Genomic DNA, 17,142 nt, shown 5'->3' with positions numbered 1-17,142 from the left:
GGAGGAGGGTCTGGGCAGGGGGTGGAGAAGGGTCTGGGCAGGGGGTGGAGGAGGGTCTGGGCAGGGGATGGAGGAGGGTCTGGGCAGGAGGGTGGAGGAGGGTCAGGGCAGGGGGTGGAGGAGGGTCAGGGCAGGGAGCATGGAGGAGCAGCCCCCAGTTCCTTGTTCTCTCATCTAGGCAGAGGAAGACTTCAGCAAGGCCCAGATTGTATTTGAAGATCTGAACCAGGAACTCCTGGAGGAGCTGCCTATTCTTTATAACAGGTGACGACTGACATTCAGGACGGGCAAGCTGCTTAGGTCAGCAGATCACAGAGCACCTGATGGTGCAGATATGGACCTCGTGGGATGAGCCCTGGTCTGAGAGTGGGATGCTGCCTCCGGCCTGCAGAGGCCTGTGTGATTAGCAGGCATCCTTATCGCTCTAGACTTGTGACACAGATCACTACCCCTGCCCCACCAGCTTTTCAGGTTTGAGGCTAAGGTGTTGGTTGGGTAGGAGAGACCTTGTCTGGAAAGTGCTTTGTCATCCACAAGGCGGGGATATGCCTTCCTGGTAGACAGTCTAGATTTATTTTGCACAGTGGAAGAGAAACTTCACTTGCATCTCATTTCTGTCGCACCAAGTGTGCTTTAATAGAGTTGCAGCAGGATACTGTACTGCATACAGTTTTCCTCCTATAGCTGTTCTAGAGGCTAGCCCTGTGGCCCAGGCTGGCCATGGATGTTTGAGCATCCTATCTGGACCTCCCAGGTGCCAGGATTACAGGCATGACAACATGCTAAGCTATGATGATTTAGGTTTTTTTTATTGACTACATTTATGTGTCTCCAGGTTTCAACAGAATGGAAAAACAGTTTCTTTCAGTGTGTTATGGGTAGCCCACCAAAGATGACTGTTCAGACATAGTTTTATCCACTTGAAAGCCTTTATTTCAGCCAGCTGGGACCATAGCCATGTATTTGGGGACCTGAGGGTAGCCATGAGCGTCCAGAATGTGGGGTCTTGAAGGCAGAAACCATGTTCTGGCCTGGCCTCCTTTTATTATTTTTTTTTAATTTAACTTTTTGATTCTTTTTTGAGACAGGGTTTCTCTGTATAGCCCTGGCTGTCCTGGAACTCACTCTATAGACCAGGCTGGCCTTGAACTCAGAAATTCACCTGCCTCTGCCTCCCAAGTGCTAGGTAGGACTAAAGGCATGCGCCACCACTGGCCAGCATGTTCTGGCATCTTGACCGGCAGGTGCCAGAACAACCAGCTTACAGAAGCCAAGCTCTGCGGTTAGCGGCAGGGATTCCACACGGACGGGCTAAGATAGGTTGGCTAGGACATCCTGAGCTCTGGTCCTAGCCTAGAGTCGGGCAGTTTCCCACAGGATTCTCCATCAGAATCAGACTCTAGTTAGACCTGAAATGCTCTCAGCAAGGGCACGGGGCAGAGCCTCTGCTCTGCTCTGCTCTGTTACAGATACAAACTTTCTGGTTTGCTTATAGGAGGATTCTGTTGCAATATATATGCATAGAGGTCGTGTATTGATGAAAGGAAAGAATGGCTATTTATTATACTAATTTTAATGATGTGGCCTTACATTTTTACAGCTCTCTAAAAAATTCCGCAAGCAGCTTCTATATTAATATCTCAAAAGCTCAAAACTGATATCTTTTGTGTGTGTGTGTGTGTGTGTGTGTGTATGTGTGAGTGTGAGTGTGTGTGTGAGAGAGAGGGGGTGGAGAGAGAGGGAAAGAGAACAGTGTCTCGCTATGTAGCACTGGTTGGCTTTGAACTCATAGAGACCACTTGCCTCTGCCTCCCAAGCACTGGCATGTGCTGCCACACCCAGCCAGGTAACTTTGAAACTAGAATTAGTCTAGTAATGTCAGTGTCAGCCTGGGCTAATTTGTCTCCCCTGAGCTCTCTGTGCTCCTGGCCCAGCTGTCCTGAATCAGATTCCAGAACATCCTTGTCCAGGATGGTAGCCGCCGTTCTCTGGAGAGCCCTGGTGGCTAGCAGGGCTCCCTACCACCCTCACATGTGCTTGTGTCTTTCCTCGTAGTCGTATTGGCTGCTATGTGACCGTCTTCCAAAACATTTCCAACCTGAGAGATGTCTTCTACAGGGAGATGAGCAAGGTGAGAAACACTGGCCAACTGAGGCTCCTCAGTGGGAATCTCTAGTGAATCCATGGTAGGTCTCACTTTGACAATGTCTTTAGAGACTCATTGGGAACAGAGTCTGGCTTTTGTCCCCTGATGAGATGATAGCCCTTGCTTGAATTTGCTGCGTGCAGTTAAATGTACATCTGTGCACTCTCTGAGGGTCCATCTTCCTTAACTGACAGAACAGATGCATCTAAACCCAACCCCCCCTACCCCCGCATGAATGAGGAGGTGGGCCTATGGAAGGGAAGCCTCGGGCTGTTGCTAGGGTCGGGAGGGTGGCACTCAAACACAAGTCGTGTTTCAGGTGGAGTGTGTCCAGTGTCCGTGACAGGCAGCCATAGACTGTGACCTTGTGAAGGTGTTTCTGCTGTGATGTTACAGGATTCTACACTGCTTCCATATCACATTCACAGACAGACGCAGATCTCTCCACAGTGCACCACTAACTTAAGATTTACTTGATGTTAGCACGAACTGTCATCCCCTGGGTCACCTGAGAAAAGGAAAGGGACACCCTCCAGTCAAAACCTGACCTGAGGGTGACCCTGCTGTGAGAAAGAGCTATCCTGAGAGAGACCCTACCCTGAGAAAGATCCTTTCCTGAGGGAAAGACCTCCGTGAAGGAGAACCTACCCTAAGAGAGAGCTGCCCTGAGAGAGACCCTGCCCAGAGAGAGAGAGAGAGAGAGAGAGAGAGAGAGAGAGAGAGAGAGAGAGACCGACCCTGCCCTGAGGGAGACTCTGCCCTGAGGGAGACTCTACCTTGACCTTGAGGGAAGGGGGAAGGCAGGGAACAATGGACCAAGGAGTAAGGTAGCAGGGTGGGTCAGAGGTGGTTCTGATTGGGAAAGCTGACTGGGAAGGAAATGGCCAGGGCTCTCTTTAGCTAACCTGTGCTCTTTCTTCCTGGCTCTAGCTGAACCACAATCTCTACGAAGTGATGAGCAAACTGGAGAAGCAGCATTCCAACAAAGTCTTTGTGGTGAAGGGCCTGTCAAGGTGAGCGCCTGTGACCCCACCTCACGCGTGTGTCACGTGTCTTCACGAATATCTTGTCACCCATGTGCCTCACGTGGTGTCTCCATCCCTACCCACACGCCAGCCCTTGCCTTGTGCTCTTGCTCATAGCTGTTTGGTATCTTGTCAGATAGTTCAGGCATGGCTAGAGAGAAAGAATTTAGACAAGTCATCTACGCCCACCATCCAGACTGAGGGCACAGGGGCCCATGCCTTTCATGCGGGAGCCTAAGCCAAAATAATCATAAATCTGAGACCAGCCAGGCCGCAGTAACACAGAGTTTCAGGCTAGCCTGTGCTAACTGTCATGGAGGAAGGAGTTGGAAAGAGAAGAGCTACTATAAACACAGCTGAAGCTCCCAATGCCCCACCCCCACTCACTCTGTCCCTCCCCCCCCCAAGGTGCCCGCTGTCTTAAGTGCAGGACTTGCTTTCTATGCACATCTTGCTTTTTTATTTTATACATATATTCATCCACATAAGATACTGTTTTATATAGTTTTAATATTTTAATTTTTTCTACTACATTTGTTTTGTGTGTGAGAGAGAGGGAGGGAGGGAGGGGTATGTGGGGGGAGAGCGAGAACCACAGAGGTACATGTGGAGGTCATAGGACAACTCAAGGAAGTTGGTTCTCTCTAACCTGCGAGATGTGGGGTCACACTCAGTTCATCTGGCTTGGCAGCAAGAGCCTTTCGCCCCAGAGTCATCCTGCCAGCCTTCCTTTTAAAACTTCATGTAAAATGGACTTATACTTTCTGCAGATTTTAAGATGGGAGCCTCGGGGTAATCTTGAATGCCCAGGCTCTGCTAGTCCTCTTCACTGAGTCTCTCAGGTCCTGGACTGCCGCACATCCTCTTTTGTGCCCCTGGCGTCCTTTGAGATGTTTATCCAGTTAATCATGTCGCTGGTGTGACTCTCCTGGCTGCGGCTGGTCCCACCATGTGTGTTCATGAGAGATGGATCATCTGTCCTGCTAACAGCCATTGGATAACTTTCCAGGTTTTTTTTGCTATTGCAAATGCTCTTGGCGATAAACACATGGATTTCTCCCTAAGAATGTTACTTAGGGTTTCTTTAGCATCCGTGTGGAATGGATTGCTGAAATCCAGGGTCAGTCGATGGGCTTCCCCAGCCTCGTTAGATGTTTCCAAGTTGCCCCCAAAGCAATTGTTCCCACTTAGAGAAAGCCTGCCTCCGTAGGCAGTGCTGACCGACCGGCTAGAGAGCCAGTGGGAATTCGGCAAAGATAAGTAACGGCCAGCTGGCAAAAGGCTCCAGGTGGCACCGAGACTGGCCCTGTGACCAGAAGAAGAGTGGGAATCACACTTAGGGAGGACTTCAGGAGACGTTTTCTTTCATTACCAAAGCTCCACTCTCCCTTCTCCACCACTGAAAGTCAGGGTTCTGTCCTTTCTCCCGGATTCATTGTCGGCTCCATGGGTGCCCCAGGATAATGAAGGTACCAGCTCTTCCTTTAAGCCTTCCTAACTTAAAATGCCTTATGTCAACAAAGTATCCCTGACAGGGTGGGAACCAAGTTCCTCTCTTCTTCCTCCCGCCCCCACCTCTGCCCTCATGCTCAGGACAAGCAGGGTTGGAGCAGGCCAAAGTCAATATTTCTAAGGTTTCTTGATTCAGACGTCTTTTTCTTCACATACTCGTATAAAACTGAGATAGTGGTGTGGATGAAACGTTGTGGTACTTTATTTCTAGCAAGCTTACCTGACAGTTGTATCCACTCTCTAACGCCACCATAAATGCCTCTCCGCTGCTGTGTGGATTGTGATTACTGCGGTCGTTCAGGTGGCCCCAGGTGTGTTACCCTTGTGAATTTGAATGTCCTTCCTTCTACAGCAGCAGCAGACGCTCCTTAGTCATCTCTCCCCCAGTACAAAGCTGTGCAGCCCCCAGCCCTGTCAGCCCCACCAGCCCCACCAGTCCCGCCAGCCCGGTGACCTCACCCACTAGCCCCTCTGCGACCAGTGAGCGGGAGTCTGTCTCAGCCGCGGGAGAGGAGCTGACCTCTGCGGCAGGGGGAGAGGACAGCTGTGAGAGCGAAGAGTCCTTAAAGGATGAGGAAGTGGACGAAGCCCAGTCAGAAACAAGCTCTTCAGAGGAGGAGGACGAGGAGGACGAGGAGGACGAGGAAGACGAGGAAGACAAGGAGGATGAGGAAGAGCCTCTACCAGCCTGCAACGGCCCCACCCCCGCCCCAGCCTCTCCTGCAGCTGAGGTCAAGTCCCAGGAGAAAGCTGCTCAGAGCTCCCCAGCTCCGTCTCTGGGCAGAGGTCAGACAGGGAAGGATGCTCCTTCCCCAGGAGATGTGGTCCTCCGTGCCCGCGCCTCCAGTGAGGGAGCAGAGCAGAGCAAAAGCGCAGCATCCATCCAGAGGACGTCGGCCCCGCCCAGCAGGCCTCCGCCACCCAGAGCCTCAGGCAGCGGGCCCAGCAGCTCCCCAGGTTCTGCAGAGGGCTCGCAGCTGTGCAGCCCCAGGGCCTCCTCAGACGCCTCTTCCAATCCAGAACCACCAGAGACCAGAGAAAAGGAAGGCACTAGCAGCTCAGGCCCAGAAGAGCCCCATGCCGCCTCCACCAAGAGCGCCACCCAGGCAAGTGGGGGTCTGGTTGGCCTTTTTCTAGTCTCTTTGTGTAGCTCTGGTGTCCTGGAGCTTGCAGTGTAGACCAGGCTGTCCTGGAACTTACAGAGATCTGCCTGCCCCTCCAGAGTACTGGGATTAAACACTTGAGCCTTGGAGGCCAGCTTTTATAGAATTTTTTTAATATTGGCTTAAGCATAAGGTTTAAGGGAAAGGAACAGACAGACACTTTAAGAACACAGTGCAGCACCAGGCATGGTGGCGCACGCCTTTAATCCCAGCACTTGGGAGGCAGAGGCAGGTGAATTTCTGAGTTCAAGGCCAGCCTGGTCTACAGAGTGAGTTCNAGGACAGCCAGGGCTACACAGAGAAACCCTGTCTCAAAAAAAAAAAAAAAAAAAAAAAAGAACCCAGTGCAGGTATCTTTGAGAGAACTGTCTTTTGTTTGTTTACATTTTGCTTTTTTAAGACACTCACTCACCTCATAGCCCTGGCTGGCCTAGAACTCTGGACCTCACTTTGTAGATCAGACAAGCTTCAAAGGCCCAGTGTCCCCCCACCTCTGAGGTACAGGTATGCACCCCCATGCCTGCCTTCTGTTTGGGACTCTATGCCTACAAATATCTTCACTGTAGTCAGATGTTCCATACCAACGCCCTCCCCCCAAGTTAGTATTTTAGGGTCTCCTCGTTTTCCTCACAGGGCTAGGAATTCAGGTTTGTGTGTGCAGTGTCTTAATACCGGGCTCACGGCTCTGGATCCCAAACCCAGGACCAAGCGAACGACAAAACCCTTGGGCACCTTTAAAAAAAAAAAAAAAAAAAAACTAGGAGTGTTAAGAATATTTTTTTATTTGTTTTGTTTTCTTTGAGACAGGGTCTTGTTGTGAAGCTGTGGCTGGCCTAGAACTAACTCACTGTGTAGACCAGGCTAACCTCAAACCCATAGAAACCCATAGGGAACTCACCTGCCTCTGCCTCCCAAGTCCTGGGGTCACAGGTGTGCACCTCCACTTCTGGCTCTCCCGCCTTATCCTGTTGGTTCTTAGACATGCTTCTTTATTCTTGTGCACGTGAGTGTGTGGTGGTGCACATGCATCGTGGGTGGCTTGGGTGTGGAGGTCTGAAGACAGGAGTCAGTCAGTCTCCTCCACTACGCTGTGCCTGCTGGGGTTCAAACCCCAGTCATCAAGTTTGGCAGCAAGTGCCTCTTCTCACTAAGTTATTTTTGCAGCCCCTCACCCCAAAATTTATTAAAGTTATTGCTTTTTCTTTTTTTTTAAATTTTATGCATGTAAGTGTTTTGCCTACACTTGTGTCTGTGCACCGTGTATGTGTGCCTAGTGCCAGAGAGGGCAGTGGATCCCCTGGAACTGTAGTTACAGATGGTTGTGAGCCACCATGTAGGTGCTAGGAGTCGAACCTAGGTCCTTTGGATGATCAGCCAGTGCTCTTAACTACTGAGTCATCTCTCCAGGCCCATGTTAAGTCATATGGAAAGCAAATCCTAATGAAGAAAGAACTGGGCTGACCAGACGGGCCAGCAGGTAAAGTGCTTGCCACAAAAGACTGAGTTTAATTCCTGAGACTTAACTGTGGAGAAAAACTGACTCCTCAGTCATCCCCTGACACGGCACATGTGTGCTCTTAACACACTCACACACATGCATGTGCGCACACAAGCAAATAAGCAAATGTGTAAAACATTGAAAAGTGGGATGGAGCTGGGTATGCTGGCACGCGCCTGGGTCCCAGACACGGTACCTAAAGACGAAGGCGGGATGATCTGGAGTTCCAGGCCCAGATGAGGAAAAGCGTAACGGTGTCTGGGAAAGCACAACAGAATGGGCTGCCTTCAACAACGATCATCCTCCCTTGATGCGACTGTGACCGTGAGCATCGTAGAGGGGTCACGGTGAGATGGCTGACCAGTCAGCATTAGGATTCACTCACCAGCCACAGTCACTGAGCAAGCCCATACTATATTCCTGGCTCTTCCCTAGAAAATGGGCTCAGACAGTAAACAACACTTGGGGATTTAGCTAAATAAATTAGGTCCTTGCCTGGCATACATAAGCCCCGGGTTTGATACCTAGCACTCCATTAGCCAGGCATGGTAGCACAGGCCTGTAACACCGACACCACAGAGGTAGAGGCAGGAGGATCAGAAGTTCAAGGTCATCCTCAGGCCTGGGGTGACTTTGAAACCGATCTGGAGACTACATGAGACCCTGTCTAAACAGATCTGGAGCTGGAGATACATCTCAGCAGTTAAACTTGCTGTATAAACATGAGGACTGCGGTTCAAATACTTCATCCACATAGAAAGCTGGGAATCAGACAGAGCCTGAACCCCAGCTCCAGGGTTTCAGGGGATTCTGGGAAGACTACTGGGGCTTCCAGCCAAAGCTAAAAACTGTGAGGCATGGATTTAGGGAGAGACTGCCTGTGAGTTGATGGAGGCAGACATCTGAAACCCTCTTCTGGCTACACACACACACACACACACACACACACACACACACACACANACACACACACACACACACACANACACACACACACACAAACCATCATGCCTCTTGCCTCTCCCGCTCACTGACTACTTGTGGTTTAGGGTCACTGAGACGTAAGAGCTGGATGTACTCCTGAGGACAGCCAACCTAAAAGTGCCCAGCAGTAGTTGGAACACTCCCTTGTAGATTTGTGTACAAGAGCCAGCCACACAGATTACAGTTGTGAGGTGTGTCTGGTCGAGGAACAACATCTACAATCCAAAGACTTGACTTTCTGGCCTGCCAGCCATGACTCCCTCAAAATCTTTTTTTCCTTTTTTTTAAGAGGAGAGCTCAGAGAAATGGTATAAGATGTTTGCCCTTTGTATTGTTTATGGCCTTGGGAAACTATAAGGCCCACAAGACCTTCCACAGAGACCCAGGCAGCTGAGCTTCTCTCGCTAGTAGAACTGTTGCCCTCGTGGGGCCACAGCCCTGAAGTTCACCTCTCTGCAGATCTGAGGAAAACACCGGAGCCTCAGCAAGAAGTAAGGCGCCCTGGGGATGCCGCTCAGACAGCGAGCGCTCGCCGAGCATACACGAAGCCCTGGTTCACTCTTCAGTAGCACATAGACCAAGCACAGCGACACACACCTGTAGTCTCAGTAGCTGGGAGGGAGCAGGAAGATGAGCAGGTGAAGGTTGCCCTTGGCCAGCCACGGAGCTAGTTTGAATGCTGGGATTCTAAGCACCCCATGCTACCTGCCCAGCATTCACATAGGGGTTCTCCCAGCCTGTGCATACTTGATTTAAAAAGGGATGTTATAGGGAACATGCAAAACATACTTACACACACACTCACACCTACAGTGCAGCACAGTCAACACAGGTAACCCAGAATGGTCCAGATTACTTAACTCTGGAGAAATACCTAAGCAGCCCTCCTAGTGAAAGGTGCCAACTCCTAAGAATAGCTGCTGACGTGTGACAGGGTAACCCCAGGCCAGTGCCATAGGCGTTGCATGACTTACAATTGAAAAGAAAGAAGCTGAAGTTTAACCCCTCCCAAGTAGGCCATCATCTAACAAACCGTATTTTCCCCCCACCCCCCAGGTATTTACCAGTGAAAACACAGAACTCTGAAGAGCAACTGCCAAGGACCTAAGCTCGTCTGCCCAGAGAAGTTTCTCAAGCAGAAGGCCAAGGGTACAAGCCACATCCAAGCCACGTTCTCAGGCAGTATGAATTCGTACCCTCAGAGACCCGCCCGCCATTGCTGGCGTCTGCACCAGCTGGAGGGAAGGAGGAGGGCACCACACACACGGAGCATTTTACCAGAGGCTTGAGCAGTGATAATAGAAGCAGGGCTGTAATGATGCCACAGAAAAGCCTCCTTGGGCACGCCCACACGGTCAGAGGACATCTGTCCAGCTAGCCCCTCACTTGGCAAAGAGTTAGAGCTGAAACATTTTTCACTACTAAATAAAATATGGTTTTGACTAATCGTGGTGTCTTGCCCTGAACAGCCGTTTTCCACTTAGACGGGGTAATGGTTTCTGCCCAGGTTCAGAAGGCTTTCTTCACACCCTGACCCCAGGTCACCAGCTTCCTGGCTGGAATGCTTTTCTGAGTGCATTCCTACAGCAGCAGACACTGTGGGAAAGGGCTGCCCTCTCCACAGCCTGGTGCCCTGTCCTCTCCACAGCCTGGTGCCCTGTGAAGGAAAGTCTCATCCAGATGGATGCAGATATGAAAGACAGGGTGGGGTAGGGGGCGGGCACAGGCAGGAATTCGGCCAGGATGGCATTATATGCAAGGTCAGAAGTCCCAGGCCAAGTGCTGTCATTTGCTGTCAGAGCAAACTTTTGTAAAAACCACAGTGGCTCTGGGGCTCTATCACCTGCTCTGCCTTTGTTCCCTCGTCCTTCCCCCACCCACACACATGGAGACATCTTTGGTCTTTTGAAACAGGGTCTCAATGTAGCCTGGGTTGGCTCACATATCCTGCCATTGCCTCCACTGGCTAAGGTGACAAGTGTGTGCGCCACGCCCAACCTACCTTTGTTCCCAGTACAGCTGACAGGTCACACTAGTCACTCCTTGTGAGATCCTCCTATGTGCTTCTTACAGAGACACAGCGCCAGCCATGACCTGCCAGGGCTGACGTGCTTTAGAGGAGAATGCACACTGGTTAAACTTGAGAGACAGGAGTCCAGCCCTGTCACTCTCTGGAAATGACTACAGAGGAGACCTCAGTTATCCGGATCCTCTGATTGTAGGCAAGGATTACCTTTGCAGGTAGGTGGTTCACAGAGCTGCTGGAAGGACAGCTAGGCACAGGAAAGGCAAGACCAACCAGCCTGGGGAATCCACAGAGGGGGAGAGATCTGCTGCCAGCCTCAGCTACTGCTACGGCCTGCCTGGCTGCCACGTCCTCTCCAGATATGTGTACACTGGAGAAAGAACTGGCTCGTTCCTTTTGCACAGTGTGGCCATCCTACAGCAAGGATATAGGAATGGTACCTGCCACTACTAGGGCAAGGGACAATATGACATGGTGTCTATGTTGACAGGAAGGTGGTGGGTTGGGGGTGAGGGGGGCCTTTGATAGTAATAACAAACCATCATAATTTTTACTGTTACGAGGGTCATTGGGTGGGTGTGTACATGGGCGGAGACTCATCCAACTGTACAGTGCTATTATGGACTGTTTATTGTACATCAATTATGTCCTGAGCTACAAACACCAATTCTAGAGGGCCCACGGTCCCCTAACGCAGGACACAAAGAATTGGAGGCAGATACAGGATTTTCCAGTAAGTTCATCCACATAGGAGCTGGGGTTCTGTGTTTATATCTGAGAGTAATTTTTCCATTCTACTTTTGTGTACACTATACTGTCCAGCACGGGGAGAGGCTGGTAACCGAGGTATTTTTTCATCCATCAAGAAAATGCTTCCTTGATCAATACTTCCCCAAACCCTTTGATGCACAGAAAGCACAGAGTGCAGATGAGCCTGGCTCTATCCAGCACGGGCCTCTGGAGGACAGTCCTTCCTGGCCCTGTGATGAACGTGTAGGTTCCCACACCGTGGCCCGGGATAAGCAAGCAAGCAAGCACACACTGTAATGGAGGGTCCGTGTCGGGGCTTCCTGCACCCAAACCCTTAGGAATCAGCTTCTTCCGAAACCAAGCCCTCTTTCTCTCGTTTTGAAAGAATGTCCTTCACAGCTCTCTCCTCTCTACAGCAGTCCTGGGAGGGCACTTCCTGAGAGATCCTCAAATAACCCACCTAGCTCTCCCAAGCATTCCCTCCTGTGGCAGCCAGGATCATTACTCCAGGCTAACTAGGGCGTCATGGAAGGGTAAGAATGGGCTGGGAATATAGACACCTTGGCTTCAAGTTCACCATCTGACAAACCCTCAGGCTTCACGGGCACTTGAGTTGGCAGCATGCTTGTCTAACATCCTCGAAGCCCTGGATTTGATTCCCCAGCGCCACATAAATCAGACAGGTGGGCAGACACCTGCAAGATCAGTCCTCGGAGCGAGGGTGGGAGGACCAGAACTTCAAGGTCATCCTTTGCTACGTGATACAGGGGCTGCTGTCAAAAAAAAAAAAAAAAAAAAAAAAAAATCTGGAGAAACCCAGTTCAAGCCTTTTGCTTATGGGGTTTGCTTTGTCTTTGTCTTCCCCCCAATAATACGGGAACTCTTTGGGGGAGTAGGCCATGGCCAAGTTGTAGGACTTCCCATCTGATGGGGGGATATGTCAGTAACTGCTACAACAGAGGCACAGCTAGAGTGGGAAATGTACTCTGCTGTGAGCGTGGCACTTTACTGCGATCCCGTCAAGGCGTCCAAGGGGCAGGAAAGGGCCCACGGCCTTGGGTTGTGTGGACAGTCTCAGCCAGGAACTGAACAGCTTGCCCAGACATCATCCAGGAAAAAGGCAAGGACACAGAAGACTGCCACCCCAGTAGAAGCACAAGGAAGCCAACAAAGCCAGGCGAAGATAAATGTCACCTGTCTCTTGTCTGCCCTGATGTCCCTAGAGGTCTGTTGACAAAAGCACGGCTGCTCCAGTTTCCGAGGCTTAAGTTTCACTCTTGGAGAAGACTGGCTGGCTGTCCATGTGAGGCTGTGTCCGGCATCAATTCACTTGACTCCTTATGGAGGTCTGACACAGATGCATTCATTCTGAGTCCCTGCCCCCAGACTCTGAAGGACAGTGTTGACAGGCTGCGTCTGAGTATAGGCTGGGTGTAATGTGCCAACCAGTCGTCCCAGCAATACCAAAGCTGAGGCAGTGGGTCCAAACCTGAGTCCAGCGTGTGGTTTCTGGGAAACTCGGTTGTCAGGTTTACAAGGTAGTTAGGCGGCTTCACTGGCTGAGCCTTCTCATCAGTCCCAGCAAATAGTTTTAAGTGAGCCTGCGGGTGCCGGTGGAGGCCAGAAGAGGGCATCAAGATCTCCTGAGACTGAATCACAGGAGGTTGTGAACTACTGGGAGCCTTTCTCCAGCTAACCCCTCTCCACCGAAGCAAACTTTTAAAGGTTATATTTTAAAGAAAAAAAAAAAGGGGGGGGGACATGAAAGCCAAGTGTGATTGGTCAGGTCCGGCCCTCAGTGAGTTACCCAGATAACGATGGTCAGTGTTTATTGAACACATTATCATGCGCTAGGTGAGGTTCTAGGCAACTCACTGGAGCTCCGCAGTAACACTCTTGAGTTCATACAGCTTCGCCCAGAGAATCAGAAGTAACCTGTGCTAGCTTACACAGCGGGGCCACCTCCAGAGCCTGTTATATAGAATTACATCCTCTTAGTCAACGAGTTCCTCTAGTTAATTTGGGAGCATTTCCTGTCACTGACGTGAGTCAAACAGCAGCAAAAGTACAGCACTGATGAATATTTAAATCAAGGCGCTTGCCTCGGGCTAGGACCAGGGTTGTAAAACGGCTTTACAGGAATTGCCACTTTCAGTCCCCATTTTAGGGATGAGGAAACCGACTACCGAGGTGTTCAGGAATGTGCCCACAGCCACCCAGCTGGCAAGCACTTGCGCTGGAGCTTTTAATCCTAAACAGCCTACAGCCACACCTCCTACCCTCTCCACGCTCCACCGCCTCCTGGGAAGATCGCACGCGGAAGGTCCAGGTGGCCCCGAGAGGTGATCGGTTAAGTCGCCCCGCAGTCGCGGACTCCAGAGGGCCCACGCGTGACTGAACTCCCGCGGGACACGCCCCTCGCTCGCCCTACAGCTGGCGCCGCCGACCCCCGCGGAGCCCGGCCCGGGGGCGGAGCGGATTCGGACAGTGGCCTTTCCTCCCGGGGGAAACCTGCTGAGGGCGGCCCTGCGCTCCTTCCTGTCCCTCCCACCGCGGCCCGGGCTCGCCGGCCGCTCGGCGCGGGGTCCCGGGCGCGGCCCGGGCGACTCTCGGCCGCTCCCACCCCGGCGAGTTCAAAAGGACGCGCGGCGCCCGGCCCTGCCCGCCCGTCGGACTGGAAAGGTGAGCGCGCTGCGCGGAAGCCCGGAGCCCGCACTCGGCCGCCGCGCGCCTGCGACCAGACCCGCACGGGTACTGCGCGGCAGCGGGGACACTCGACGGCCAGGGCGCGGGGCCGGGGCACGCGGGGTCCCCGGGGAGCGGGGCGGACCTCGCGGACGGCTCGGCGGGGCTCCTAGCCCTGGAAGCCCAGGTAATGCAGGTGGTTAAGGGACCCGGATCGCTCTTGGGCGCAACTGGGCCGACCCTTGCTTAACTTTTCCAGGCCTGGGGAAAGGGTCACCAACACCACCCATCCCCCGACCCCGCGACCAGGGTCAGCTCTTGGGGGAAGGATTTGTTTATGGAAGCTGATTAGAACCGAAAGGAAGAGAGGGGATCTATCCAGGGGAAGGGACCCGGGGAAAACCTGAGGCCGAGGCTCTCCAGGGATCTCCAAGCCCTGCAACCTCGGGAGCCCGTCCACCTCTTTCTTCTTTTTTTTTAAAGATTTATTTATTTATTATATGTAAGTACACTGCAGTTGTCTTCAGACACTCCAGAAGAGAGCGTCAGATCATGTTACAGATGGTTGTGAGCCACCATGTGGTTGCTGGGATTTGAACTCCGGACCTTCGGAAGAGCAGTCGGGTGCTCTTACCCACTGAGCCATCTCACCAGTCCCCGTCCACCTCTTTCTTGTCCGTCCTTCTTCCCACAGATCTGACCCTACCGTCTGCCCTCTGCAACGATGAACAACCTACCGGCCACACCTTCTCCTGAAGGTAGGTGATGGAAGTCATGGAATAGGGGAACTGTTCAAGAATTCCCACCCCAGAACAGGCCTTGGAATTCCGCGAGGCCTCACTCTGTGTAGACTGGAAGACTTACCCATCCCCACCCCACCCTACCCCTACCAACCCGTCGCAGGGCCTCACTCAGGAAAAAGCTCCAAGGAAACAATTCAACCTCAGTGTGCCCTTTTGCGCTATTTTATTCTCAAGCCCGGACCGGGCCAGTTCCAAACACTGCGAGTCTCCTGGGCTTAGGAAGTTCTTTGATTCCCAAAGGAGCCATTTTTACATTCACCCCAGTAGTTAAATAAAGGAGAAAGAGGGGTATCTTCTAAAGGTCTCCTGATGTCGCTTAATTGGTAGTGAACTTGCCAAGCATGGGTTCGGTCCACAGGACCGAATGAGTCCAGCAAGATGAAACCCATTTTGATGGACTGTGCCTGCAATCCCAGCAACTTGGGACGTAGAGGAGGGAGTACCAGAAATTCAAGGTTATCCTCAGCTAAATCGTGAATTCAAGTCTAGCCTGGGCTAGAGGGATGTGGGGTGTGTTTAAAAATTCTAGGAGCCAGGTGGTGAATTGAGTCTCTCCTAATCTGGCTGGTTCTGGCGCGCTGATGGATATTTACATATTAATTGGTTTCACCTTGTGCCAGCCTGGGTGTGGGAGGAACTAACTTGTGATCTGTAGTCCTCTGTTTTCTTATGTATAGAACAAACGTACACTTTGGGTGCCACTGTTTTTGCTGATATGAAGTCGGGGGGGGGGGGAGAACCCCGGGAAAGGCAAATCTGAGGCAGTTTCTCCTGGAACTAGTGGGGCATGTGATTCAGACTGCTGCTTGGTGAGAAGTGGTGGGCAAAGAGGAACGGAGAACAGACCTTCAGGCTGGTGGGTAAAGGCTCAGGAGTGGGAGGTGAGCTTTGCAACAAAGTCTCTATAGAAGAGTGAGGCTCAGTGTTTACCCCTTCGTCTTTGGTTATTTTATCTAGCACTATGCTTCAAGAGTCACCCATGCTGTAGCATGTTCGTTTTAAATCTAACTAATATTCCATACATTTGTTTAGCACACTTAAGCCAGTGTCTGATAGTTACTGTTGCTTTCAATCTTTTCGGATATACATCCAGAAGTGGAATTGTTGTTAATATATAGCAATTGATGTATTTTAAAAGAACCATGCATGATAAGAGTTTTTCATAGTAGCTGTGTTATTTATATCCCTACCAGCAGCAAACAAAGGTTCTGATTTCTCCACATCCTCTCTAACATATGTGTGTTATTCAGGGCAAGTGTAATACTAGTGTATTAGTGGGTGGGAGATGGTGTCTCGTTGTGACTTTGTTTCCCTAGTGACTAGTGATGTCCAAGCATGTTCTTGTGCTTGTGGGTTGGTCACCTGGGCATCTGGAGAAAAGTGTCTTGTTGGAGACTATGTCCATTTCTTAAACATTTATTTATTCATGTTGTACACGTGTGTGTCTGTATACACTTGTGTGTTCTTCCTCCTCAGCTCGAACATGCTAGAGGCCAAAGGACAACTTTCTGGAGTCAGTTGTCTGCTTCCACCACGTGGGTTTCTGGGATCTAACTGGGGTCGGGCTTGGCAGCAGGTGCCTTCACCTACCGGCCAACTCACTGGCTCCTTGCATGTTTTTAAATCATAGTATTACACTGTTGCCGAGTTGTGTGTTCTTGGTTCAACAAGTGGCCTGGGTGGGTGGACTTGTAGGATACAGCACACAGTTTCCTGCCCTCTAGGTCTGAGCAAACATACATCCAAGCACAAGAGAGACTGCTAGTGGTCAGCCAGGATTCCCTGTGGGATGGGGTGCAGGGCCCAGCTCCTGGGCACCCCAGCTTGTACTTATCCACCTTCGTCAGTCAAGATCCCCTAGTTCACTAGTGCTGGATCACCTGCACTGTTGGGCTCTCAGGCTGTTGATACCTTTGTCTGGGGCTCTTCCTTTATTTTTTTATTTTTTCTAAAAAAAAAAAAAAAAAGTTTAAAATATGTTTTTCAATGCCAAGATAAGATCTTGTATATAGCATTAATATAATAATGACTATAACAATGAGTACTTATGGATGAAGATATTGTAATGAATGATTAATTGGCTGATATGGCAATTTTAGTATTATTTATTACCTTGACTTTAAAGGAAATTTAAGTCATTAAAAGACCTTGTCATGGGCCCCTGAGATTATTGTGGACCAAGCTGCTGGCCATCTGCAGTTAGTCAGAACCCTGTCTCAGAAAGTCTGGCCACCCCACAAGGTAAAGCCCATCCCATGCCACCCAGAGTTCACAATGGCCTCCTCCCAGGTGTCATGCTACATACTCAGCACTTTACACTGAACGGTTTTCTCACTACACCGAGAAGGTTTTATTCTCATTTTATCGAAAAACAAAATCTGAGTTTAAGAAAGTTAAGAAATTTTCAGTGATTTAAAAAACAAAACCAAGCCAGGCGTGGTGGCACACACCTTTAATGCCAGCACTCGGGAGGCAGAGGCAGGTGGATTTCTGAGTTCGAGGCCAGCCTGGTCTACAAAGTGAGTTCCAGGACAGCCAGGGCTATACAGA

General features: G+C 50.9%; 2 protein-coding genes across 3 annotated transcripts in view; both read left to right on the top strand.

Annotated features, from left to right (window-relative positions):
* The window catches only part of Bin2 (bridging integrator 2), a 27,895-nt gene extending 18,170 nt beyond the window's left edge, over positions 1–9,725 (top strand). Inside the window, exons 7-11 of the mRNA XM_021217267.2 lie at positions 179–264; positions 2,056–2,131; positions 3,077–3,159; positions 5,036–5,789; positions 9,385–9,725. Of these exons, the coding sequence (XP_021072926.1) occupies positions 179–264; positions 2,056–2,131; positions 3,077–3,159; positions 5,036–5,789; positions 9,385–9,414 (1,029 nt within the window). The 3' untranslated portion in view covers positions 9,415–9,725. The remainder of the gene's footprint in view (positions 1–178; positions 265–2,055; positions 2,132–3,076; positions 3,160–5,035; positions 5,790–9,384) is intronic.
* A 3,686-nt stretch (positions 9,726–13,411) lies between these two features.
* Positions 13,412–17,142, top strand: part of Smagp (small cell adhesion glycoprotein) — a 15,728-nt gene continuing 11,997 nt past the window's right edge. Inside the window, exons 1-2 of one of the 2 annotated variants that reach the window (XM_021216328.2) lie at positions 13,412–13,786; positions 14,484–14,547. In XM_021216328.2, coding sequence (XP_021071987.1) covers positions 14,514–14,547 — 34 coding nt within the window. In that variant the 5' untranslated portion in view covers positions 13,412–13,786; positions 14,484–14,513. Of the gene's footprint in view, positions 13,977–14,483; positions 14,548–17,142 lie in introns of both variants that reach the window. The other variant, XM_021216327.2, reaches the window with a different exon arrangement.

The sequence above is a fragment of the Mus pahari genome, chromosome 17 (genome assembly GCF_900095145.1).
Source record: "Mus pahari chromosome 17, PAHARI_EIJ_v1.1, whole genome shotgun sequence".
Taxonomy (NCBI): domain Eukaryota; kingdom Metazoa; phylum Chordata; class Mammalia; order Rodentia; family Muridae; genus Mus; species Mus pahari.
This window is presented reverse-complemented; position numbering and strand designations above follow the sequence as displayed.